The 26,391-nt window shown below is 42.0% G+C and overlaps 1 protein-coding gene across 1 annotated transcript in view; it reads right to left on the reverse strand.

The window, feature by feature from the left end:
- Positions 1-9,136: 9,136 nt before the first annotated feature.
- MOV10L1 (Mov10 RISC complex RNA helicase like 1) overlaps positions 9,137-26,391 on the reverse strand; it is an 84,667-nt gene continuing 67,412 nt past the window's right edge. Inside the window, exons 19-26 of the mRNA XM_018576723.1 lie at positions 24,664-24,785; positions 18,000-18,099; positions 17,761-17,925; positions 17,417-17,590; positions 15,310-15,459; positions 13,870-13,977; positions 10,076-10,216; positions 9,137-9,232 (exon numbers count right to left, since the gene is read on the reverse strand). Of these exons, the coding sequence (XP_018432225.1) occupies positions 9,137-9,232; positions 10,076-10,216; positions 13,870-13,977; positions 15,310-15,459; positions 17,417-17,590; positions 17,761-17,925; positions 18,000-18,099; positions 24,664-24,785 (1,056 nt within the window). The remainder of the gene's footprint in view (positions 9,233-10,075; positions 10,217-13,869; positions 13,978-15,309; positions 15,460-17,416; positions 17,591-17,760; positions 17,926-17,999; positions 18,100-24,663; positions 24,786-26,391) is intronic.

Below are 26,391 nucleotides of genomic sequence, written 5' to 3' on the forward strand. Positions count from 1 at the left end.
TAGTCGGTTTTTTTTCTCCCCCCCCCCCCCCCCCCGAGGAGAATCATGGAGCCAAGAGGCCTCCTGTGGTCTGACAATTGTTCACATATCTCATTTTGATAAGACATGTTGTCTCCCAGCTTCTGAATGTGTAAATAACAGTATTAAATAAGTCCCTTAAGCTGGCCATACACCGTGGGCTGAACAGATTCCTCCATTAATGCTTACAAGCATTGATGGATGCTGTTTTCTTTGTATTCAGGATACACAAACTGTGCTTGCAGCTGATTAGTTTTGTTCACTTGAAGGTTTTCCAACCGTCTCCTTCAATTTCCTGATCGAGGGATGCTGGCACTCACTGTACCAAATTCTCATAGTGTATGGCCAGCTTTAGCTTACATAGTAAACCTGTGCTAGAGCTAAAGAGGCTAGCCACCTACCAATTGACCCCGGGAGCTCCCCTCAAATCCTACACACATTCTCTGCAACTCTGTGTTTGCACAGGGCTTGGTACTAGAGATTGGCTGCCCAATGTATGCCATACTCGTAAGTACATTTATTTATATGAAGTTCCAGCAATGATATGGCAGATAGAAAAGCACTAAGAACGGTAGATGCAAACATCTTTTGGTGGCTGCCATACATACTTATTCTTTGAATTTTCCATTCCTTGTACAGGTTTACATTTGCTTTGTGGCTCTAGTTATAACTGCATAAGGGAACATTCAAGAGTAGGTATCGGCAAATCATGGATTTTTTTTAAAAATATTAATGCAGCTGTCTGTAGAGAATCACAGTTTACGAATAACAACTGAATTTGCGGAAGATCTAAAAGGTGCATCTTAAATTTACTGAGAGATGGTGTAACTTATTAGCATGAGTTCATCCAGTTAACAGGGCACAACTGTCAAACCTCAGGGTGAGGGTAATAGGTAAAATATTATTAAAGCTTTACTATAATTTGGAGTAACCAAGGAAGGGCAAAATATAACCAATTCCCCCTCTGTGAGAAGGTCACAGTGTGCAGTGAAACCAGAGTAAGCAATTTCAGTGTAGGAGAGGAGACTGTATAACTGTGCAAGACTGAGGTTCAACCTGCATATTGAAACTAGCATATACACCTCTTCAGGTACTCAAACACATATTCTAGCACCCCCCATGTTCTTTTATTTAGCCACCAGCATCTAGGAAACGCATGTATTTGGATTACTTGCTTAATGTGTATTTTCCCAAATTCTATGGTTCCATCCACCTTACACTAGGAAATCCGTGCTGCCATTTTAAAAATGTATGTCATCAGTGACTAGCTTATTCTTCCTTGTTCTCTGGGCTGGCCCACTGATGACATCCACACCAAATCTTGTGGATTTTGTTTAACTGTTGCCATTGGGTTTTTTTTTAAGGGAGAGTCTTCGAGAGTCTAAAGCTGGCCATACACAGATTATTTGCAGATTTTCTATGGTCAGATAAAAAAAAGTGCAACAGATTCCTCCATCTACACTAAACTATGTGGATGGAGGAATCTCCCACTGGCCCAAGCTTCAGTATCTTGCTAGTCGGCCCCGCTGGCTCTAAAAATACCTGAACAATGCCTGCACCCAATCAGATTGTTCAGGAATTTTGGCAGCCAGCGGGCCTTTAGCTGTTCACCGACAAGAGCTCCCTGGAAGGCACTGCTGATGGAGCTGTCCCAGTGGGCATCTGGGAGGCCCTGGCTACGTCACCAGTAGCTCGGAAAAGGTGGAAGTAAAGAAATAAACTAAGTTTACTGAAATATGTGAGTTTTGTTTAAGTGTAAAGTGTTTACTGTTTAGCATGGTCAGTTTTAAAGCCGAACTCCAGCCAAATCAATTAGTATGCACAGATTGCCTTTAGTCTGATCATTTTTTTCACAGGTCCACTTGAACATCTAAAATGAACATTCACTAAGTCAGCCTTCTTCTAAACAATAGGATTTACTGCAAAATAATCCAAAGTATATTGTTTTCAGCTCTGGGTGGACTGCAACATAGTTTGGTCACCGCTACAGACGAATATTCCTATAATAATATCACCTCCACAGACTAATATTTCCTCTTATGCCAGTTTTAGTGTTGCTAAACCTTCCATTAATTCCAATTGAGAATACATAAGGGAGCCCACAGTTCTTGGCATATTGCTGGCCATGGTCTATAATGGCTATGTTGAGGGTCAAGGTCTGGAACGAGCAGAAAATATATCTCCCCTTAGTGGACCTGGTGATTGTGGGCAATCAGAACATGTTGCGGTTGACCCAAAGTTGTGAGATTCACTTTAGATGGCATAACCTAAAAGTCAGCTACTTGAAATATGGTCAACTGATAATATATTGATCTCTTGTCACATATGTCTAAAAAAAGTGCTTGCAGCCTGTACTGGAATAAAAATTCAAGGAATGCAATCAAGGAACACGGTGGGAAGCAGGAAGTAACATGAATTTGTGAATGGGTAACTGTTCAAGACTTTGCAGCAACATGTTAAGTTGTACCAACAGAAGTGGGTAGTATAAGTCTGTTACAAGTCTGACAATATTTTCCATATCTGCCAAATGACAATAAGGCTTTATTTAACCAAACATAACTGTTTACATTTCCTTTGCTTTATTAAAGGAGAACTATGGGGTCAGTGTTTTTCCACATAGTTCTCCTTAGGGTAACGGGAGGACACAAACTAGCGTCCTCCCGTTACCCTAAGCTCAGTATACCGCGAGCTGTAGCTCGCGGTATACTGAGACGCCGCACCTGGAGCGGATCCCGACTTAGATGACGGGATCCGCCCAGCTGCGTGAGTGACAGCTGGCTCTGCCTACCTAGGAGGCAGAGCCAGCTGTACCCGCCCCGTCCGTTCTGCCAGTCAGCGCTGGCAGATCGGAGCGGGGAGAGGGGAATCCAGCCCCTCCCCCTGTCACGGCAGAGAGCCGTGACAGGATCGAGAGGTCAGCGAACCCGGTATGTGTTCTCTCACCTCCCGATCTACTGAGCCGACCTGTCACAGTCTCATTGTCACAGGTCGGCTTAGAACTATGAGGCGAGTGGAAATCACTCATGTCATAGTTCTCCTTTAATTGCCCTTATGGACTGCAGTTGGACAGGCCTGATGGAATCCAAGCATAGTCTGCTCAACTCGTGCTTGATTGTACAAGATTAGAAAAAAACAATCATTATGGACCCTCTGGTCTTTTGTATGGGTTTGATCTTACACTTTGCATTTATAAAATTTGCCTTAAGTCATACAATGAAGATGTTTATTATGTGCTTAACTAGGTGGTAGACCTGCACCTAATTCCTCTAATGGAGCGTATGTTAAAAGGTACTACCCCATGGTTATTGCTGGAATGATCATGAAAAGACTTTGATTTTTTTTGACTTCCACCTAAAATACATGCTTTGAATATTCCCAATAGTTCTAAAGATATATACATTGCAGTTGAATCAAGCGATTTGTTGTAAAGAGAAACATTGAATAGGAGTTGCATATAAGTTGAGGCAGCAAAGTTAGGTACATAAAGTGGACCCGTACTCCATTTTAAACCTTTAAAAGATATATATACCGATCAAGGCGAGTGCCTCACCATAGGCTCCACTGCAAAATCCCAGGGTGCTGGGTTGGCTTGCACTTAAGCAAATTATGCAAAAAGGGAATGAATTAGCGCACTGCAGGCTGCAGCAGCTTTTCTTGTTTATTAGGCCTCATGGGTGCTGTACATTAAAAAGTATTGATGTATTTGCTCGTTGAGGAAGTCTGGAAGTGATGAAACGCATTGGGCGGGGTATGGTGATACCATTACATACAGTCACTGGGGGGAATGGAGTGAACAGAGCAGTGATTTAACGTGGTGCTACTTTTCGCAGTTACACGTGACTATTTTGTTTAATTCAATTTTGAATAAAGAAGGTTTTGCTCCATTATTGGATTCTTCTTTTTTTTGGCCTTGAGTCATACCTGAGAGGGCCTATGGGGAAGATCTACCAGGGCACCATATACAACCTTTTGTTATAAGGTCTCATGCCCTCCGGTAACTTGTCTCGAAGAAGGGGGAGCATACAGATGTTGGAAATGACCAGTACTGTGATCTATATTGGCACTATTGAGTGATTACATCAAGCGTCTGAAAGAAATGGTTGCTATGAAATACTGCGCATATTGAATTCACTGTGGGAAGTTGGATTTTGTAATGTGGACATATTCAATAGAACTACTACATATTCATCTGATAGCAATGATTGCTACAGGTTACTGCTGATATTGGCTTCACTTTTCAAACCTGGATTTCTCACTGTGGTTCATTTAGGGCAGGGATGTCCAAACTGCGGCCCTCCAGCTGTGGTGGAACTACGAATCCCATGAGGCATTGCAAGATTCTCACAGCCACGACTCCCAGAGAGAGATGCTTCATGGGATTTGTAGTTTCACCACAGCTGGAGGGCCGCAGTTTGGACATTCCTGATTTAGGGACTAGGTGTGGACACTTTTTTTTTTTTTGTAGGAACCATCACACACTGGTTGCTATGGGAGACTCTTTGTTTCTTCAGTAATTTTTATGCAGGTTTACAATTTGCAATTTGAATTACGTTTCGAGTGTAATTTGCTTACGTTTCACAATTTTAGTTTTGTGGTTGATATATTTTAATTACCGTATTTTTCGCTCCATAAGACGCACTTTTTCCCCCCTAAAAGGAGGGGGAAAATGTGCCTGCATCTTATGGAGCGAATCCCGACGCCTGAGACATGCAGTTTCGGGCGCTGGGTGAGTAGTAGGAGCCACTGCTCATTTAATACGAGTGATCTAATGAGATCACTCATATTAAAGCCGAGAAGTGGCGATGATCGAGATCACCATAGAGCAGACGAAGAACTGACGTTCCTCGTCTGCTCTGTGTGATCACTGAGACCATGGCTCTGTAATCACAGCGCCACCTGTCTCAGCGGTCACTAACTGCAGCTTCTGTCACAGCTTCTGTCATAGAAGCTGTGACAGAAGCTACAGTCTGTCGAGTGCTCCATAAAGGCGCGCCGGACCTCCCTGCGTCCTATGGTCCGGTGCGTCTTATGGACCGCAAAATACGGTATTTTTTTTTTGAGGCTGAGATGTTGAGCGCTGTACTTATAACCAGCGCCCTTACATGCCATTAATGCAGTCATCTCCAGACATCAAGCTCCCGTAACATAATTAAACTAAAACTGAAAAAAGAGAAAGACATATTTTGTGGCCAACAAAAGGTACAGTGGGTGTCATGTGGGGTCTGTTCTTATGCAGGATTCTAAAAGTTGAATTTGGAGTACAGGACAACTTTTATTGCCAATACTTGCAATTGTATTTGTTTAAGCCGCACACGGATATGATATTCTTGATGCCACCGAGTAAAAGTAACCTGATAAACAAGTAATTGACTTTAGAGCTGTATTATTGTTTGAATCTACAGTATTGTGTTCTGTTTATTCCCATTGTATATTTTTTGTTAAATAACACTTGCTTTTAATAGCTTTGAATTTTCTGCTCCTAGCTGGTACACATCGGCTATACATACTGCATCTCTCAGCTTGGATTTTACATGCTTGTAATCCAGTTCGCTGTTTAATGTCAAAACCTACAATACCGTTTACCACCAGTAGTACATTTGTGGCCCCATACCTTTGTGGAGGACATATTACACAATCAAATCTTTTAACCATGTGTATAGTATACGTTGCCAAAACACTATTTGGGCTAGCCAATATACATAGTCAGGTTGAAAAAAAGACATCGTCCATGGAGTTCAACCTATAGAGATGAGGAGAAAAAAAAAAAAAAAGCCTAAAAACAGAACGCTACGCCCACAATTACCCCCTGTTGAGCCAGAGGAAGGCAAAAACCCCCTATAAAGCATGGTTCAATTTGCTCCAACAGGGGAAACAAAATCCTTCCTGATCCCATAAAGCAATCGGATATTCCCTGGATCTACAATCTCTGATGCTTAATATACCTCTAAGAACTCAATATCCAGTAATATTCTGGGCATTACATATACATTCTGTCCAGTAATAAAATATGAATAGACACTAAAATTGCTTTAACTTTGCTTTTATTAACTTACGGGGTGCGTGACGTACAGGACAAAGTGTATTGACCAACCACAAGAAGCAGAATAAGAGGTTTTTATGGTGGGATACTAACTGCTGAGGAATATCTATTCTAGATATCCTGAAAAGTGTTCCACATTGCTTCTTGCTAAATCAAGACAATCCTTGATTTAGGGTTTGAGCAACTGGCTGCAAGTTCCCCACAATATACACATTTCCACAAAAAAACAAAAACCCAACAAAACACTGTTGACATGGCCGTCAATTCTTCACAGATGTCTAAAGACATTTATCAAATCAAATTTACTGCTGAAAATTCAGCTTCAAATGTTGCCAATTTCTTCCATCTTGGGTCAAGTGCTTCTTCATTGTACAAGAAAACAAATGCAGCCGTCCCATTAATCACACCTGTGGTAGAAAATTAACTTATGAAACCAAAAAAAAACCAAAGGCACCAAATTATCAACACTGTCACACAACACCTAAAGCTTTTTCAGCACGTGTCCTGTTGTATGCATTGTAAAGCTGTGATATTAAAATGACGTGGGGGAAAGTGTTGTCCGGTACACTCAGACTCTACACCAACCTCTGATCTTTTTAAGTCATATTGGCTAGGCTTTATGTTGTATGTACTTCTATTATATATATAAAATTCTGCAAAGCTCAGGTGTTCACATGTTGTATTTATTCATATAGCTCACCAGTGGTATTTAAGCACTTTGTTTATACTTTGTATTTCTACTTATTTTCTGAGTAAATTTTACTCAAATTTTTTTGGGAAAAACCCCCAAAGGTTTGATAGCTATGATCAAGTACCCCACGGTTATTGAATTTGCCTAAAAGGATGCCTGTGAAGGTTTTTATTTACAGATGATATACTGTATCCAGCAGTAGTCAAATTCAACTGGACCCTAATGCTGAAGATGTTTCATGAGTGTCTGAAGCATACCCTATAATTTACAACCAACATGGAAGTGCATTGAAGCTGTGACTACTCAGAGTGGACGTTCATTAAAATGCCCATAAGGTCATTCAAAAACATGGGACGATCAAACAGAGAAGAGAAGCAGAAACATGATGTGTAATAGAGTCGTGCAATACAGTGGCTTAAAAAAGTATTCACCTCCTTGGCATTTTTTTTACTATTTTGCTGCATTACCACCTGGAATTAAAATGGATTTTTAATTTGGATTACATGTAATAGTCCAAAATAGTGAAAATAAACTGGTTTTAAAAAATAATTTAAAAAAACGGAAAAGTGGTGCCGGCATATGTATTCACCCCCTTTGGTTGCACCAGCTCTTATGTAGGAGCTTTGTAGCAATTGGCTTCGGAAGTTGCATAATTAGTTAAAGACCAACTGTATGCAAGCTAAGCGTCACATGATCTCTCTCTATATATATATATATATACACACACACACACACCTGTTCTGAAAGCCCCCAGAGTCTGCACCAGCACTGAGCAAGGAGTACAATGAAGACCAAGGAGCTCTCCAAAACAGGTCAGGGGCAAGGTTCTGGAGAAGTAAAGATTATGGTTGGGCTATAAAAAAAAAAAAAATCTGAAACTTTGAACATCCCACAGAGCACCATAAAATTCATTATTACAAAGAAAACGAAAAGAATATGGCACCACAACAAACCTGCCAAGAGAGGGCCACCCACCAAAAAAACTCACAGACCAGGGAAGGAAGGCATCAGAGAGGCAACAAAGAGACCAAATAGAACCCTGAGGAAGCTTCAAGTGGAAAATAAAGTATCTGTCCATACTTTAACCCATACACTCCACAGAGCTGGCCTTCACAGAAGAATGGCCAGAAAAAAGCCATTGCTTACAGAAAGAAATAAACAAACACATTTGCTGTTCACCAAAGGGCATTTGGGGATTCCCCAAACATATGTAAGAAGGCACTCTGGTCAGAGGACACTAAAATTGAGCTTTTTGGCCTTCAAGGAAAACGCTGAAGGGATGATGGATGGCAAAATTCTTGAGGGAATCCTGTTTCAGTCTGCCAGAGATTTGAGACTGGGACAGAGGTTCACCTTCCAGCAGGGTAATGATCCCAAGCATACTGCTTAAGCAACACTTGAGTGGTTTAGGAAGAAACATTTAAAGGTGGTCTAGAATGGCCTAGTTAGAGCTCAGACCTCAAGCCAATTGAGAATTTGTGGCATGACTTCAAGATGGATGGGTTTCCCTGGTGTACAGCAATCTTTAAGTAGCTGGAGCAGTTTTGCTTTGAAGAATGGACAAAAATCCCAGTGGCTAGATGTGCCAAATATATAGAGATGTGCCACAAGTAACTTGCAGCTGTAATTGCTGCAAAAGGTGGCTCTACAAAAGGTATTAACTTGGGGAGGTGAATAGTTGTGCACGCTCAAATTTTCTGTTTTTTTTTTGTCTTACTTCTTGCTTGTATCACAATAAACAATATTTTGCATCTTCAAATTGATAGGCATGTTGTTTAAATCAAATAATATAAACCCCCAAAAATTCAATTTTAATTCCAGGTGGTACTACAACAAAATAGGGAAAATGCCAACGGGTGAATACTTTTGCAAGCTACTGTATGTGGCTGGTGTGTCAGAAAAACCTTGCAGTAATTGCATCAATTTGTTTTTGAAACTAACCAAGAGAAACTTGTAAATCCAAAAAAAAAAACAACCAACTGCTGATCCCTTGTAGGGGTCTTGGTTCTCAGCATTGGCACAGCTGATTCGCAAGCTTGTAGCCCGTCAATCAGAACCTGGCCACACCAAGTCCTGCCCACCGCTTTCTTAAATGACAGAACTGCTTCTGTTGCTGAAACCCACCCACTGTGAGCAGCGGTGTCTGGGAGGGGTAGTGTGTGAGACACAAATTAATGAGAATTTAACTCAGTTGGGAGAAGAAAAGGACGTTTTTTGTTTACATTATGAGGCTTGTGCATCACATAATAATTGGATTTGGTACTTGTTTAGACTGTCATACAGGTTGTAAAAAAAAAAACAGAAGTGTTTTGCAAGAAATGTTGAGACATTTCCAATTATAGCACTGCGTATACAAACTCCATTTAAACTGGTTATATCAGAAACACTCACTGCTGAAGGAATTCAAGGCCACGGGGTAGATTACAGCCAGTGTATGCCCCATTTATTATGCTGTATTCAAGTAATGCAGTTGCACATGGATCCTAAAAAAAAAGTTGAAGATATTGTACATAAAACATGAAACTCTTAAAAAGGAAAATTATAAAATTAAATAGTAATATTTAAAATTTAGTAAAAGTATAATAACACAAGAACAGAAAGACCTTTAGTTGGCTACACAAAATACTGACTGACAGGATGTCTACACATGCCACATTTTAGGATTTAGTTTTCTATTTGGTAATGTAGGAAATGGTCATTTAGAATTCCAGTTAGAATTTGTAATTCAGAAAATGGTTGTTGTGAATTAGACACGGACTATTCCCCTGCAGAGGTTGTATCAACTTTTTTTTTAATGAGAACAACAAATCATCAGTAAATCAACCAGTAAGTTGCCCAAGGTTGCCCAAACTTTTGCACACAATTGTAAGAGTGCTCACACATTTAACACTACTACTAGCCTAATCTGAACGACATGGACAGAGCTCAAGCTGGTATTTTATATCTATAGTGTTATAAAGCTGCCGACGCACCCATGTTGCAGCACACCACAACATGTGTCGTGTGTTTCAAAAGTAGTGCAGATACATTTTGAACAGATAAAAGTGTCATTGAAAATAAATAGGTTGCCTTAATGCAAGTCAATACTAATTCTCATGTTGTAATGCACTGTGTGCTTAAACAGAGAAGGAATGAGCTTGGAATACCTATTTCCTAAGATTCGTAAAGTATAATCACAACTTCAGTCCTGCAGCTAAAAATGCAATGTAAATCGAGTGACATAAGGGCAATTTGAGGCATATTAAAATCCCCATTTGTATTTGTCAATGTGACCTCTCCCCATAAGTGATTCCAGCAATGAATATAGATTGGCGGCATGAACGTACCTTGACAAGGATATGAGGATTTCCCAGCACAATCAGAAGAGCCTTTGGTCGAGTTGTTGCCACATTGAATCGTTTTGGATTGGAAAGAAAACCTAGCAAGGTTCTTGAATCCTCATGAATAAATTCCTCACAAGATCGCACCTGTAAACCAACATTGGAATTTACTCCACAAACTTCATAGGAGCTTCTTCTGACATGGTTTTGGAAATCAGACATAACTCAGCAGACATCTGTTTTGAGTACAAACTGCTCAACCCTGTTTTTGTTTGACCTCTTTATTAACTGGCTCAAAGAAAAATAATTTCAGCTAATTTCTGAACAACTCCCCTAAAAAGTGAATTAAATCAGCATTTCCTGTAAATACAAATCTGAGTGCCATGCTGGTAAATCCTACTTCAGCTTCCACAGATTTTGAGCCTCTTAGGATTTTCAGTATAGACTATCCCAACACGAACATTGGGGTTGGAATAAGAAGCGAAGGCAGAAATTACATTAAAAAATAAAGTCAAATGTCACATCTTTCATCCAGTAAAATATTTTGGGTCTATTTTATGTCAGTAACTGGGAAGAACACCTTGACAAATGGTCTAGAAGCATATGTCATTCTGAGAATTAATGGATGGCTACAGAGCTGCCAACACAGATTAGCAAATGATCCTTGTTCACCAGATAGCTAACGGCATATTATAAAAATACAGTGAGGGGAATTATCAAAGCTGGAGCAGCTGTGCATGGCATCCAATCAGCTCATTTCAGTTTGTTCAGTTAAGGTTTGAAAATGAAAGAGAGAAGCCAATTGGTTGCCATGTACAACTGCTCCAGTTTTGATACATTCCCCCCAATGTGTGTATATGCCTGTGTAAATGTAACTAATGTTACTATAATCGGATAAACGTACTAGCTGCAAAGCCATACAAAAGGTAGAAAATATAAATGAATTTCAAGATTTGGTAATGCAGATTAGGCACAACAAAGCCAGACAAGAGTCATTTGTGCAACTGTAATACATCTCTAGATAAATTCTCTTCTTTCAACTCCTCGATAACTCCTGCTAGTAAAAAAGGCTTCCAATACTTTTTTGTTGCTGATTCAACCTTTATTGCTAACAAACCATAGCTAGGTTTCCATGGCAGAAAAAAAATGAAAATTCTCTTTCCACTGTTTAGGAGCTTATTACTGCTTCCTTCTTTGTTATGAAGCATTTGTCTAGCTGGAGAAACAGTATCCCACAGAAGTAAGTACACCCCTCACATTTTTGTAAATATTTTATTATATCATTTCATATGAGGACACAGCAGAAATGACACTTTGCTACAATGTAAAGTAGTGAGTGTACAGCTTGTATATCAGTGTACATTTGCTGTCCCCTCAAAATAACACACAGCCATTAATGTCTAAACCGCTGGCAACAAAAGCGAGTACACCCCTAAGTGTCAATATTTTGTGGGGCCACCATTATTTTCCAGCACTGCCTTAACCCTCTTGGGCATGGAGTTCACCAGAGCTTCACAGGTTGCCACTGGAGTCCTCTTCCATGACGACATCACGGAGCTGGTGGATGTTAGAGACCTTGCGCTCCACCACCTTCCGTTTGAGCATGCCCCACAGATGCTCAATAGGGTTTAGGTCTGGAGACATGCTTGGCCAGTCCATCACCCTCAGCTTCTTTAGCAAGGCAGTGGTCATCTTGGAGGTGTGTTTGGGGTCGTTATCATGTTGGAATACTGCCCTGCGGCCCAGTCTCCGAAGGGAGGGGATCATGCTCTGCTTCAGTATGTCACAGTACATGTTGGCATTCATGGTTCCCTCAATGAACTGTAGCTCCCCAGTGCCGGCAACACTCATGCAGCCCCAGACCATGACACTCCCACCACCATGCTTGACTGTAGGCAAGACACACTTGTCTTTGAACTCCTCACCTGGTTGCCGCCACACACGCTTGACACCATCTGAACCAAATAAGTTTATCTTGGTCTCATCAGACCACAGTACATGGTTCCAGTAATCCATGTCCTTAGTCTGCTTGTCTTCAGCAAACTGTTTGCGGGCTTTCTTGTGCATCATCTTTACAACAGGCTTCCTTCTGAGACGACAGCCATGCAGACCAATTTGATGCAGTGTGCGGCGTATGGTCTGAGCACTGACAGGCTGACCCCGCACCCCTTCAACATCTGCAGCAACGCTGGCATTACTCATACGTCTATTTCCCCAAAGACAACCTCTGGATATGACGCAGAGCATGTGCACTCAACTTCTTTGGTCGACCATGGCGAGGCCTATTCTGAGTGGAACCTGTCCTGTTAAACCGCTGTATGGTCTTGGCCACCATGCTGCAGCTCAGTTTCAGGGTCTTGGCAATCTTGTTATAGCCCAGGCCATCTTTATGTAGAGCAACAATTCTTTTTTTCAGATCCTCAGAGAGTTCTTTGCCATGAGGTGCCATGTTGAACTTCCAGTGACCAGTATGAGAGAGTGAGAGCGATACCAAATTTAACACACCTGCTTCCCATTCACACCTGAGACCTTGTAACACTAACGAGTCACATGACACCGGGGAGGGAAAATGGCTAATTGGGCCCAATTTGGACATTTTCACTTAGGGGTGTACTCACTGTTGTTGCCAGCGGTTTAGACATTAATTGCTGTGTGTTGTTATTTTGAGGGGACAGCAAATGTACACTGATATACAAGCTGTACACTCACTACTTTACATTGTAGCAAAGTGTCATCACATGAAATGATATAAAATAGTTAAACTAATGTGAGGGGTGTACTCACTTCTGTGAGATACTGTATAACCTCCATTTCATATATGGAAATACTGACTTGAAATTCAAAAACGATTTCACTCCTATTCAGGCAAAACCATTCTCGCTTGCTGCTGAAATTTCTCTCTGGCCCTCCTGCTAGAAGTACCCTGGCAAAGTGCAGAGACAGGCTGCTCTTGGATTACAGCAACTCATAGCAGGCTACCTCCCCCTTGGTTTTAGGCTTAAAACAGCAGCACCTACATAGGTGGAAACACATAGCCTAAAACACTGTTTATGCATATACATGGATTTTTTTGTAATGCATTCAAAAAGAGAATTAAAACTTTTGATTGATTAGACCTTATATTGAATATTGTTTATTAGGTCATTTATAACAGTTATTTTTGGAACTAATAATTATTTATATCTAGTAGCGATGCACCGAAATTAAATTTTTAGACCAAAACCGAAAATGAAATGGAAAGTGATCTGAATTGGAGAATTTTTCCAAATCGGCTATTTTGGCCTAGATTATTCACTTCTCCTGCCTTCTCCAAGCTCTTCACCCTTTTGTGAATAGACCTATAAGTCTTGATCGTTGAGTGCTTGTAACCAGCTCTCCATCCTGACTCGCCTGTCACAGGAGCTTGGCCTGCAGTGATCGCTGTCTCCTCCCCGCACCGCTCGGCCTCCTGACAGCTTCTCTCCTCCCCACACAGCCCAGCTCAGCCTCCTGAAAGATCTTCCTCCCCAGCTGGATCCCCTGTGTCCCTTCAGATCCCCACGGTCTCTGCCGACACAGGCAGGGGAGAGCAACATGGATTGGAGGGGACACAGACAGGCGTCCAGCGAGGAGGAGAGAAGCTAGGGATGCACAGCATGTTTGGCCATTATGGTACCAATGCCAATAGTACTATATAGTACTATATGGTACTATTGGCATTTGCCCGTAGTACCATTTTCCTAGTACCACACTTCATTAAGCAATAAAATAAAACCACAAATAAAGCTTATGTCCCAACCATAAATGTATACAGTACATACCATTGAAATAATGATTACAAGGAACTCTTGGCCCTGAAATTCTTCTACTGATCCCACTTTAATGTCCATCAGGTCAGCAGTCCGCAAAAGTGTTCTTATTTTTTCAGCCTGGAAATAAAACTACTTTAGCTAGTTATCGGTTACAGTATAAATAGCATAATATTATAGACTGCATTTTGGTATTTACATATTACACTCCTAAAGCTATATACCTCTATCATCAATATAAGAAAACATACTAACAATCTAACAGGATCCCTAAAGCTGAGCTCTAGAATAAGCAAATATTGTCTAAATACAAGGGGCACGTGAAGTCTTAAATATTGGCGTGCTTTGTGCATTTCCTCCAGATCCATGCAGTCATCCGGTGTGAAACGTTGTGTCTGTGCAGGAGCTTCCTGTAATAAAGACCAGTCTCTCCTTGTGCAGGAAGACTACAGGAGGGGGCAGATACCAGACCAAGTAGCCTGTAGTAGGCTGGGTCTCTTCTACAGCTCTGCGCTATGTACAGGCGATGCACAGCACAGTGATGTGGTCACTGATACTTGAAAAAGGTAAAAACTGTTTTAACCCCTTCGTGACTGACGACGTACAGTGTACGTCGCCAGCATCGGGGCTGTTTAAACAGACTCCCGGCGACTTTTGCCGCCGGGACTCTGTTTAAAAATCAGCTTTATTTAACAAGCAGTGAAATGTGGTCCGCAGTGTGCATCACATATTATACAGAGTCTTTTTGTGCTGCGTACTGTGCACTTCATCATATCCCAGGGACATTTTCATATCCCTTCACATGTGGATGTTAGGGAAGTTTTGTTTTCACAAAGAAGATTTTCCAAAAATTTAACGGTTTTATGGGGCCATTATAGATACAAATATTAATAAATCACCTGGTGAGGAGGAGTCATGGAGCCGGCCCCCCTGGCCAATCAGGATGCCGTGTCACTACACACCGCCCGACTTCCTTAATGGGACTTCCAGTATCGGAGAGTGCCGAAAAAAAATATTTATCCCTAATCCACATTTAATTAGCTTAAAAGCATCTTGTTCTACAACATCAATTTATTAAACATTATAGTTGTAGTATTTGTAAAAGTAGTGCGGTCTTAGAGGTATGGAAATGTGTTTTAGACTAGCAATAGTGTACAATTACTGACAGTGGAGCCCTGAGACAAGTGGGGGAGAAGCCCTCTGTGGACCATCTTAGAAAATCATTGCATATGTGGGATAGTTGTAAAGCAATGTCTCCATTTCTACAACTCGCAACAACCAAGAAAAAAGAAACAGGAACACAGTTCAAAGACAGATTGCTTGCCATGGAACATTACGCTAAGTGATGTGACGTCTACAGGTGTGATTTAGACATACTATAAGTTGTGACTCAATGGACTCTTCAACTACTCAAAAACACGGTACACCATTCCTATTACTTAACGCACATACCTGTTTTCGGTAAGGTGTAATCACGCCAATGTCTTTAGTAGAAACTGATGTAGTAACATGTTTTGCAAGTATACAGCAGTATCTCATAACCTGAACAGCTTCAGAGGGATTAAACCAGGATGGGTTGCTTCCTTCTCGCATCTCTGTACCCTGTGAAATGAACAGAAGATGTTTTCTGACCCTAAATAAAAGCAATCATGGCAGAATATCTAGATTTTTCAGATGAAGAACTTTGACCTTAGTGGATACAAGCCAAACATTGCCCTTTCATATTAGCTGCCTTAATTCCTGAATAGCTACGCTAAATGAGTTCAACGTACAATTGAAAAAAAAATACTGCCACAAGTTACAGTTCTATTCAAATGTTTGTGTATGCCTTGTCAAATGAAGGTTAACATGGCCTCTGCAGGGAATAAAGATATAGTTCTGCTAATGTAATATACAATTTAAACTACATGCACTGCACTACCCACAATTGTGTTGCATAATTTAAGTATTGAGGTTGCAACAAGGTTTATCCAACTCTACATAGTGGAAAGATAAACCATTCCAGAATGCTATATTTCATTACACTTTCCAAGTAGTATTTAACATAAAGGGCTAGTGTAGATGGGAATACTTTCAAGTGAAATCATCTTCCTATTAAGATCAGTTTGAAATGCTCAGGAGTTCAATACTCAGAAAGGATGTCCTTGAGCTGGAAAAAGTCCAGAAGAGGGCAACCAAACTCATTAAAGGGGTTCGAGGATCTGAACTATATAACAAGGTTGTTAAAATTAAATATGTTCTCGTTGGAGGTTAGGAGATTAAGGTGGGGCATGATTTTTATGTACAAACTATTCAAGGGTGACAGCAACCTCAGTAACAAACTGTTTACTGTCAGCTCTGTAACAAAGACCAGAGGGCACGAGCTAAAATTGGTGGAAAAAAAATTTCACCACACAGGGCGCAAGGGGTTCTTCACAGTTAGAGTGGTTAAGGTCTGGAACTCGCTGCCACAGGAAGTGATTTCAGCTAAGAGTGTGGAATCATTCAAGAGACTCCTGGACTAGTTCCTGGGAGACCAGAACATAAAGAGGTACAGGTATAGCTAAGAGAAAAATCACACATGGACTCGTATAAACGCACACATCAGCTCATAAATGCATACACACAATAGGTTGGACTTGATGGACTTATGTCTTTATTCAACCTCAAATACTATGTAACTAAGTGCTTCTGACCCATTTCTAAACTCCTCATACTGCATCAAGCTGTTTTTATATTTCCAATGACTTGTTTGGGAAGAAGAAAAGCCCATGTGCACAAGCAGTAAAGTAATATGAGGAATATTGTAGCACTGTACCAAAGAAACGTCCCGTCATTTATAAAATAAAAAAATACAGGCAATTTTCTTTCTAGATCTATGACTAAATTAAGCTACTTTTATTAGGATTGTGTTTTACTATGGATCTATTTATAAAGGATTCACTGTGGAATTAGCCCAGAAATTCCTTTTAGCGTTGTAAATCCAAATTACATTTGAAGACATTTGTCTGGCACCCTACATTTATTCTATTTATAATAGAAAGTGCAGCCAGTTAACAGCTTTCAAATGTCACAAATACAGTAAGCCGTCAAACATCTTTTCAGCCCGCTAGTAAATTTTTCAGGTCTGAGCTCTCCACAATGCCAGAAATCCATTTGAAAATATATTTCAGCACTGGGAGGGTTGATGCCATTTAGTGTACCCTCCTCCTCCCTAAGATAACTAGCTCAGCGCATCAGACATATGGGCTGGTATCACTACAGCAAAAAGGCTGGAAGCCTGCAGCCCCCGCCCCCATCTATGTAACAACCGTCAGTCACCCTTTTTGTTTTTAAAGAAGGTGAATATTATAGTAAAGGCCTTCTCCTATTAAAGAACAGATGCTACTGAAAGTCAGGAGATGTGATTTTCACTGTGCAAATGTTCACTAATTTTAATTTATAAAATAGGGTGGATGGCAGGTGAATTGACCATTGAATTGTCTATAAAGTCTTATGATTTGCTCTGTAGGCAAGATGCACATTGTACTTAATTTAATTTCTGTAAAACAGTTACAATAAAACCAATAAAGCTACATACCCTTATGCCGTGGAAAATGATTGGGAAGCCCTTTTTGGGCAGTTTGTCCCATCTCAGGAGTTTATTTACCACAGTTGGATCTGCACAGACCTCCAGTTCTTTGTGGTAGAAAAGCTTGGAAGGTAGATGGAGCAGAGCAGGATGTGACCGATAATTTTTCATTAGTTTTGTGATCTTTAAAAAGGAAAAAAAAAAACAAAAAACAACAACCCAAAAACAAATTACTATTTATTTCTAATTTAGTAATGTGACATACCCATTTGCTAACAAATTATTTGTAAAAAAATTGAAAACAAATTGGTGTAAGTTGTCCAGTTCCAACTATTATGCGATGATACACATACCAACAATGGATTGTAGTTTCCACATGCTCCATGGGTTTCTTCATCTCGTAGGTAAATGGACAAAGACATCAGCCGCTCCAATAGTGATATGTTAAGCCCATATGCCAAAGCACATTTAGACTTTATTACTGGTCCAAGCTGCATAGGATCTCCTGCAAGAATGATCTACCAAAAGCTACAAGTCAGGTATGAAGTACTTATATTAAATGGAAAGAGTAAAAAAAAAAATGTTAAAGTACCTGTCCAGTTACTTCTGATACTATACCCAGAGGTATGAGGCACTCTGGTTCACTTGCCTGCCCAGCTTCATCAACAAATACGTGTGTAAAGTGTCCAACCCTGGGGGGAAAAAAAGTAAAAAACAATAATTTTGCTTCATTTTATTGTCATATCTTTTTGGATTTGATGGAATCATTTGGTACTCCGTATTGCATTACCAGTATCTCACAAGTTAGAAGCTGGCATATCCATGGATTTTAATCCAAAAACTACCAGACTGAGCTAAGTGAGGGATTAAGACCTACTTGTTACTATTGTGCAAACCTTCTGACACAAAAAGTCTATATTCCACTAGAGTTACATATTTGCATTATTAGATTACGGCTACCTAACTTTACTGGCACTGAAAGTTAAGGTTTGCGGCAGGTTGGCCGGGTCCGTGGATCACAAATCCCAAAAATGTATCTTTGTCCCAAAAATCACATGCATCTTATTAAGCATGTACGCCATACATAAGGCTCCAAAGCAAAAATGTTACAAATAAAAACCTACTCCAACTTAGGAGGCTAACCAACATAGGATTCCCGCTCTATCCTACTGGGCAGCCAAGCTGTAACCAGTAGAGAAAATGAACAAGAAAAATAAACAGCCAGATACCTTTGTCTCTTAGTCTCTGTGTCTCACCCCAGCTCCTCTCCAGTGAGCCCCATTTTCTCTGTGCACTGGGATCTTGTAGATCCTTAGATCCTTAAATTACAGACCTGAGAGCAGAGTTTTAACCCCTTCTATCCAGGGAACACTGAAAGGTCTATACTGGAGCCAATATAGCAGTGTTTATAGCATGCCCCTTGCTGCGCCCCATCTTAGGATAAACTGCCGGCTGCGACAGGTCTCCGATCCAGCAGCAACAGCCAGCCTGCAATTGACCATATTAAATTGCAGTAGCCAATAACAGGCTGGTTATTGCACCCGCCCACTGCCGGCTGTCACTCAGCAGAGAAGGACCTGAAGGAGAATTTTCTCCTTCAGGGCCCTCCTCTGCTGATTGACAGCTGGCAGTGGGTGGGTGCAATAGCCAGCCTGCTAATGGCTATTGCAATAGCAGGCTGGCTATTGTTACCAGCCACTGCCTTCAGTGTTTACATTCAGCTGCCTTAGCAAGCAGCTATCATTCCCCAGCTAATAGACTAGGGGTCTATTAGCTGGGGAATGATAGCTGCTTGCTAAGGGATGCCACCTTAAAGAGAACACGTCATCTCCAAATGACAAAAAAAAAAGAAGTTTAAAAAAAGGTTAAATAACATAAAAATACCAAAAAAAGAAAAAACTGAAGTCCCTTGCCCCAGTGAAAGCGAAACACTCCTGCAAAAAAAAACCTGGCTCCTAACTTTTTTAGCTGGCTCCTGGATCCAAAGAAAATTTGTCAAGCCCTGCTTTAAAATATAAGGATGACGAGGAGTTACAAGGAGGTTTTCATGGATTTATAACCATCTGTGTGTATTGCTGGTATATGCTAAGACATTTGCGAACACAATTGGAATCCTATTACTCTGGACACCTGTCTAGCCTTACAAAGAACTCATAAGTGGTAATACAATCTTTCCTTGTTACAAATGGGTTTGACTTTCAGCCATTATATGGCAACATAGTAACAATGTTTGGAAAGAGTGCATCTTTCACTACCAAGGCATGGATAAATTTGAGAAGATATGAGTAGACAAAAATACTATTTCTTTGTTTGCTGAGGGAGGTTCCGCTATAGTTTATGAATGTGTTTGTCTGTTTAACATACATTATATTGCAAAAAGTATTGGGACGCCTGTCTTCACACACACACATGAACTTTAATGGCATCCCTAGTCCGTAGGGTTCAATATTGAGTTGGCCCACCCTTTGCAGCTATAACAGCTTCAACTCTTCTGGGAAGGCTGTCCACAAGGTTTAGGAGTGTGCGATGCAGCTGCTCGGCCATGGAAACCCATTCCATGAAGCTCTCTACGCACTGTTGTTGTGCCAATCTGAAGGCCACGTGAAGTTTGGAGGTCTGTAGCTATTGATTCTGCAGACAGTTGGCGACTTCTGTGCACTATGCGCTTCAGCATGTGCTGACCCCGCTGTGTCATTTTACGTGTCCGAGTTGCTGTTGTTCCCAGTTGCGTCCACTTTGTTATTATACCACTAACAGTTGACCGTGAAATATTTAGTAGCAAGGAAATGTCACGGATGGACTTATTGCACAGGTAGCAACCTATCATGGTACCACGCTTTTAAATCACAGCACTTTATTAATTTATTAGTGGTTGAAACTAGAGCACCTCAGCTTTCATGATTTTTTTTTCTTGTCTACTTAGCAAAATATTTATGTATTAATAGAGTTCAAACCATTTTGCACTAGCCGCACACTAAAACAATCCTGTTTGGGGGGCGTGGCTAACTGGCAATGTGAGAGGACGCATCCCAGGAGAGCTCCGTGTCCCACCCGCCATTCGTCCTGCTGAATTAGTGCCCACTTGCCTGATATGGGGAAGGATAGACCCCCTAGGTCGGCCCACAAGTCCTCTGGCCAGAAGGGGAAGAAAAAGAAACCCTCGGCCTCAATCCAGGGTTTTTTTGGCCGGCCGGCCGCTCCGAGCGCTGGATCCAAGATGGCGCCGCGTGACAGCGTGTGGGCCGCGGCCTTCCCAGAGTCGTCCCCTGAAGGGGACACGGGGGTTCGGCTGCAGGATTACTCCCCTCCGGAGTCACCTACCATGTCTCTGGGGACACAGGGGAGCCTGGAGCTGCCGGCGGCTCCTTCCACCCGCAGGCCGGCGGACGCTGTGAGTACCTGGGGGGATCGGGCCCAGTCCGGGCTGCAGCCTAGCCATGAGGATAGCTAAGTCCCCGGTGTTCCCGCAATGCACCCCGTTTGAATTACTGTGTGTAGAACCGCCTTCCTCCAAAGGCTTGATCTCTGCTATATATGGAATTCTAGGTGAGGACAAACCGGGTGAATTTACGAGGCACTCATACATGCGGAGGTGGTAGGAGCTGCTGGGAGTGTCCATTTCACAGGAGCAGTGGGAGGGTATTTGGAGAGCGGCATCTACATCCTCCATCTGCTCTACTTACAAGGAAAGTCAGTATAAAGTACTATACCATTGGTACCACACCCCTGAGTTTCTCCATAATATATACCCGGAGGTCTCCTCCCTATGCTGGCGCTGCAAGTCCTGTTCCATATATTTTGGCAGTGCAGTCGGATCGAGCCCTATTGGAGGAGTGTACGGGATATACTGGAGACCCTTCTTAAACGTAGAATCCCACTGGATCCACTGCACTATCTGCTGGGCTATCCTCTCATCGGGGTCCACAAATACGATAAAAAGCTGTCATCCCATATCCTGATAGCGGCAAGATGCCTCATTGCCCTTCACTGGAAGCGCACCACCCCGCCGTCTGACCTGGACCTGTATACTAGAATCAAAGATGTCCAAAAATTAGAATACCTGACGGCTAGACTAAATAACACCTGGAGGTTGCATAATAAGGTGTGGGAGGCCTGGGATGCTCTGGAGGGGGATCAGGGGATGTCGTCCGAGGTGGATGGAGATGCGAGATGAAGCCAGTAACAAGCTTTTACTATCCTTTATTTCTCTTATTGCTTCCTTTTTTCTGTTCTGTGTCTTTTCTTCTCCAGGGTTCTGTCCTGACCACCGTTTTTTGTTCTCCTGGTTCATGCGTAACACCAGATCGAGCTCATTTCAGGATTACAGTATTGCACTTCACCTCTAACCCGATATACTGCTGACCATAGGTATGGTGCGGGAAATGGATGTATACCTCTGATTGCTAAAGTCTATTATGTTACTTTTTCATTTCATGAGAGGTACTACCTGTTGGCCAGAGTTATTACATTCCATGTGGGTTGCATGTATTTCCTCCTGTTGGGGTTCCGACACTGCAGTGGGTTTAACTGTGTATTGTTGCTTGTTACACAATGTATACATGGGTTTGGTCCGCATGACCTCTTATTTCTTGTTTCACGACTTTGGTAATTTCTGTATTGTCTGTTATAAAACTCAATAAAAATTGTCAATTTGAAAAAAAAAAAAAAAAACAATCCTCTTTTACCTTGCGTGCAAGTGTTCATTAGGTACCAGCGGTGGGGGTGGTGCCTTGAGCTGTTACAATCCAAGGCCCAGGCTACTTTTTTGTAACTTTATTGATATGTCAAAGTGACATTTAATTCATCCCTAGGCACTGTGATGCAAAAGCAGAGAGTAACTGCAGTTGAGTCAGGTTCATTGCAGAAAAATGCAGCATGTGTCACACTCCTTGCTGCAGTGGGAACAGAAGGACTGAATTCATCTTAGAATCCTCTTCCTCTCTTATAGGGTGCCACTATAAGAGCAGAGGAGAAGCATGCTGAAAGTACAGTGCACATTACAGCCCAGGAAAGTAGATTACAACAGCTGTATTTGTTGTGCTGAAATGTGCTTTTGCAAACATGCCAATGGGGAGGTCAGGGATTTTTACCCACACACCTGTGCTCCTTATGGACAGCCACAAATTTAGGAGCCTTTTCTTTTCAAATCATTCCCATTCAGACCACTGTCAGCATGGAACCGCAGATGCAGTGGCAGCTTTGCTGCCACTGCAGCAACAGCAGTGATAGGCTGAGCAGTTCCGGCTCCTGCAGGAGCATGTTAACGGAGATCTGAATAGGGAACAATTTTTAACTACAGAGGGCCCCCACCGATCCTCACCCCAGGTCTGAGCCACATAGCAGCTACATGGGCGACTATTACCGTAGTACCACCACTAATTATCTGTCATGAAAAATAAGTTTGACTAAATTTATTAGGCTATATAACCTTTATTCCTCTATATGCTTCACCTGAATAATTATGTGTTTTGATATTCAATAAAAACTAAAATTTGACAAGTACTTCACCTCACCCGACTGCCTTCAATACCCTCCCAGACATATAACACTTACGTGCAACCCGAAAACTTCTTTCTCTTCCTTCTCCCCTTCGGCCTGTCTTTTCTCTGTCTTCCACTGTCCCCCTCCCCCCCTGTTGTATTGTCTGTTAGTCTTGTCAGGTGCCACAGTTTGACACGCTCGGACGCCCATAACGGGTGCAGCTACTGAGTACATCCCAATCAGAGCGCCTGCCAACTTTCTACACACTGAGGCGCTATTAGCACCTTTGGGAATAGAGCCCTAAGCTCAAATTATCGAGCGCACGACACTGCGCATGGTAGTGGAGCCTTCTCCTTGCTCACACTGGTAGATGAATGCTGTACACCAGAGGCCTGCTGTAGGAATGTATGCCTGAAATGTAAAAAACTATAATACCTCTCGATAACATACATGAACCACCTAACGTCCTCAAACTATTGTACTAATTAGGGATGCACCGATACCAGTATCGATATCAGTGCCGATTCCGAGTATTTGGGCAAGTACTCGTACTCGCCCAAATGCTCAGATGCCTAGCACGAGTACTTCCAGTATCAGGAAGCCGGGCAGCGTGTAATGACACGCTGCCTGATTGGCCAGCTTCCCGACCAATCAGGAAGCTGGCCTTGTGAGGTAAGGTTACCTTACCTTAGTATGTGCAGGCTGTCACCCCCGGGGCCTCTCCAGCCAGAGCCGTCCAATCAGGAAGCCGGGCAGCGTGTAATGACACGCTGCCTGATTGGCCAGCTTCCCGACCAATCAGGAAGCTGGCCTTGTGAGGTAAGGTTACCTTACCTTAGTATGTGCAGGCTGTCACCCCCGGGGCCTCTCCAGCCAGAGCCGTCCAATCAGGAAGCCGGGCGCCGTCTAATGACGCGACACCCTGGTTTCTGATTTGCCAGGAAGCTGGCTTCATGCTCCCTCGTCATCTCATGACGAGAGCATGGAGCCGGCCTACCGGCCAATCAGAAAGCAGGGCGTCGCGTCATTACACGGCGCCCGGCTTCCTGATTGGCCGGCCAGACGGCTCCGGCTGGGTACCGGACGAAGGCCGCGTTCTCACTGGAGAGGCCCCGGGGGTGACAGGCTGCACATAGTAAGGTAAGAGGGGACTTTCTTGTTAATTGGGAAGCCGGGTGGCGACTCTTTACACGCTGCCCGGCTAATCAGGAAGCCAGGTGGCGAGTCGTTACACGCCACCTGGCTTCCTGAATGGGACTTCCGTTACTCGGTAATTGGTATCGGCGAGTACCGAAAGAAAATGATCGGTACTCGGTACCAAAAAAACGGTATCGGTGCATCCCTAGTACTAATTATATTTATTACTGTGCGGCGTTGCTGCTTTCTCTTCCGTCCCTGTAACAATTACTCAACAGTTTTGTACCTTCTAAAATGGCACCAAATGTATCCTTGTATGTGAAAATGTCTTCTATATTTGTAAACCAATAAAAATGTATTTGGAAAAAAACTAAAATTTGAATTTTTACAATTGGTCATATTATGGTATTGTGAAAGTCTGGCTTACCAATTTGTAAAGAATCTACAGTACATCATGGCACAGCAGTACACAATGGAACAGGATATTACCAGCTCACATAAATTTGCAGATTATGAAGATTAACTATATTAAAAAAGTATCACAATGTAGAAATATTCAGGCAAATGGTCAGGATTACTAATTATTTAACCTTCAGAATTTCTTAACCATCAGTCAACAGGTTTAGCATGTAACCAACCTTAAACCAATCTGATAAAACATTCCAGCACTACTGCATGTGGATATTATAATCCGAAAACGTGAGGCCTTTTGAATATCTTCCCCTGATCCACAGTATGGCTTCACCAAGTCAGGTATAGCCTGAGAACAAAATATAAGATAAAAGTTTACTCACTGATAAAGATTTCAAGAGGTGGGGGTTGAATAAACCTACTGCATTTGTAGAATTGACAGTTTTTTTGTAACTTATGGAAGATTTCTCTGTCACTGAAGGTTCAAAACCTTTAATGCAATGGAGCCAAAGCTGGCAATATGAGGCCTGATAATACCTAGGGGTGATTAGGTCATGTGCAGTCCTAGCCAAACGTTTTGAAAATGACACAAATATTAATTTTCACAAAGTCTGCTGCTTCAGTGTTTTAAGATCTTCTTGTCAGATGCTACTATGGTATACTGAAGTATAATTACAAGCATTGCATAAGTGTCAAAGGCTTTTATTGACAATTACATAAAGTTTATGCAAAGAATCAAAATTTGCAGTGTTGACCCTTCTTATTCAAAACCTCTGCAATTCGCCCTGGCATGCTGTCAGTCAACTTCTGGGCCACATCCTGACTGATGGCAGCCCATTCTTGCATAATCAATGCTTGGATTTTGTCAGAATTTGTGGGGGGTGTTTTTTTTGTTCACCCGCCTTTTGAGGCTTGACCACAAGTTCTCAACGGGATTAAGGTCTGGGGAGTTTCTTGGCCATGGACCCAAAATTTTGATGTTTTGTTCTCCAAGCCACTTAGTTATCACTTTTGCCTTATGGCAAGGTGCTCCATCATGCTGGAAAAGGCATTGTGTGTCACCAAACTATTCTTGAATGGTTGGGAGAAGTTGCTCTTGGAGGGTGTTTGTGTACCATTCTTTATTCATGGCTGTGTTCTTAGGCAAAATTGTGAGTGAGCCCACTCCCTTGGCTGAGAAGCAACCCCACACATAAATGGTCGCAGGATGCTTTACTGTTGGTATGACACAGGAATAATGGTAGCGCTCACCTTTTCTTCTCCGGACAAGGTATTTTCTGGATGCCCCAAACAATCGGAAAAGGGCTTCATCAGAGAAAATGACTTTCCCCCAATCCTCAGCAGTCCAATCCCTGTACCTTTTGTAGAATATCAATCTGTCCCTAATGTTTTTCCTGGAGAGAAGTGGCTTCTTTGCGGCCCTTCTTGACACCAGGCCATCCTCCAAAAGTCTTCGCCTCAATGTGTGTGCAGATGCACTCACACCTGCCTGCTGCCATTCCTGAGCAAGCTCTGCATTGGTGGTGTCCCGATCCCGCAGCTGAATCAAATTTAGGAGACGGACCTCGCGCTTGCTGGACTTTCTTGGGCCCCCTGAATCCTTCTTCACAACAGTTGAACCTCTCTCCTTGAAGATACGATAAATGGTTGATTTAGGTGCAATTTTAGTAGCAGCAATATCCTTGCCTGTGAATCCCTTTTTGTGCAAAGCGATGATGACTGCACGTGTTTCCTTGCAGGTAACCATGGTTAACAGAGGAAGAACAATGATTTCAAGCACCACCCTCCCTTTAAAGCTTATAGTCTACTATTCTAACTAGGGCTGCAACAACTAATCGACATAATCGATTATAATCGATTATTGAAAAAGTTGCCAACTTTTTCAATAATCGATGAATCGAATTCCGATCAGTTGGAACTTAAATCAGCATGACAAAGTGGTCTCGAGCCTTGTC

The sequence above is a fragment of the Nanorana parkeri genome, unplaced genomic scaffold (assembly GCF_000935625.1).
Source record: "Nanorana parkeri isolate BGI_ZX_2015 unplaced genomic scaffold, ASM93562v1 scaffold75, whole genome shotgun sequence".
NCBI classification, from domain to species: Eukaryota; Metazoa; Chordata; class Amphibia; order Anura; family Dicroglossidae; genus Nanorana; species Nanorana parkeri.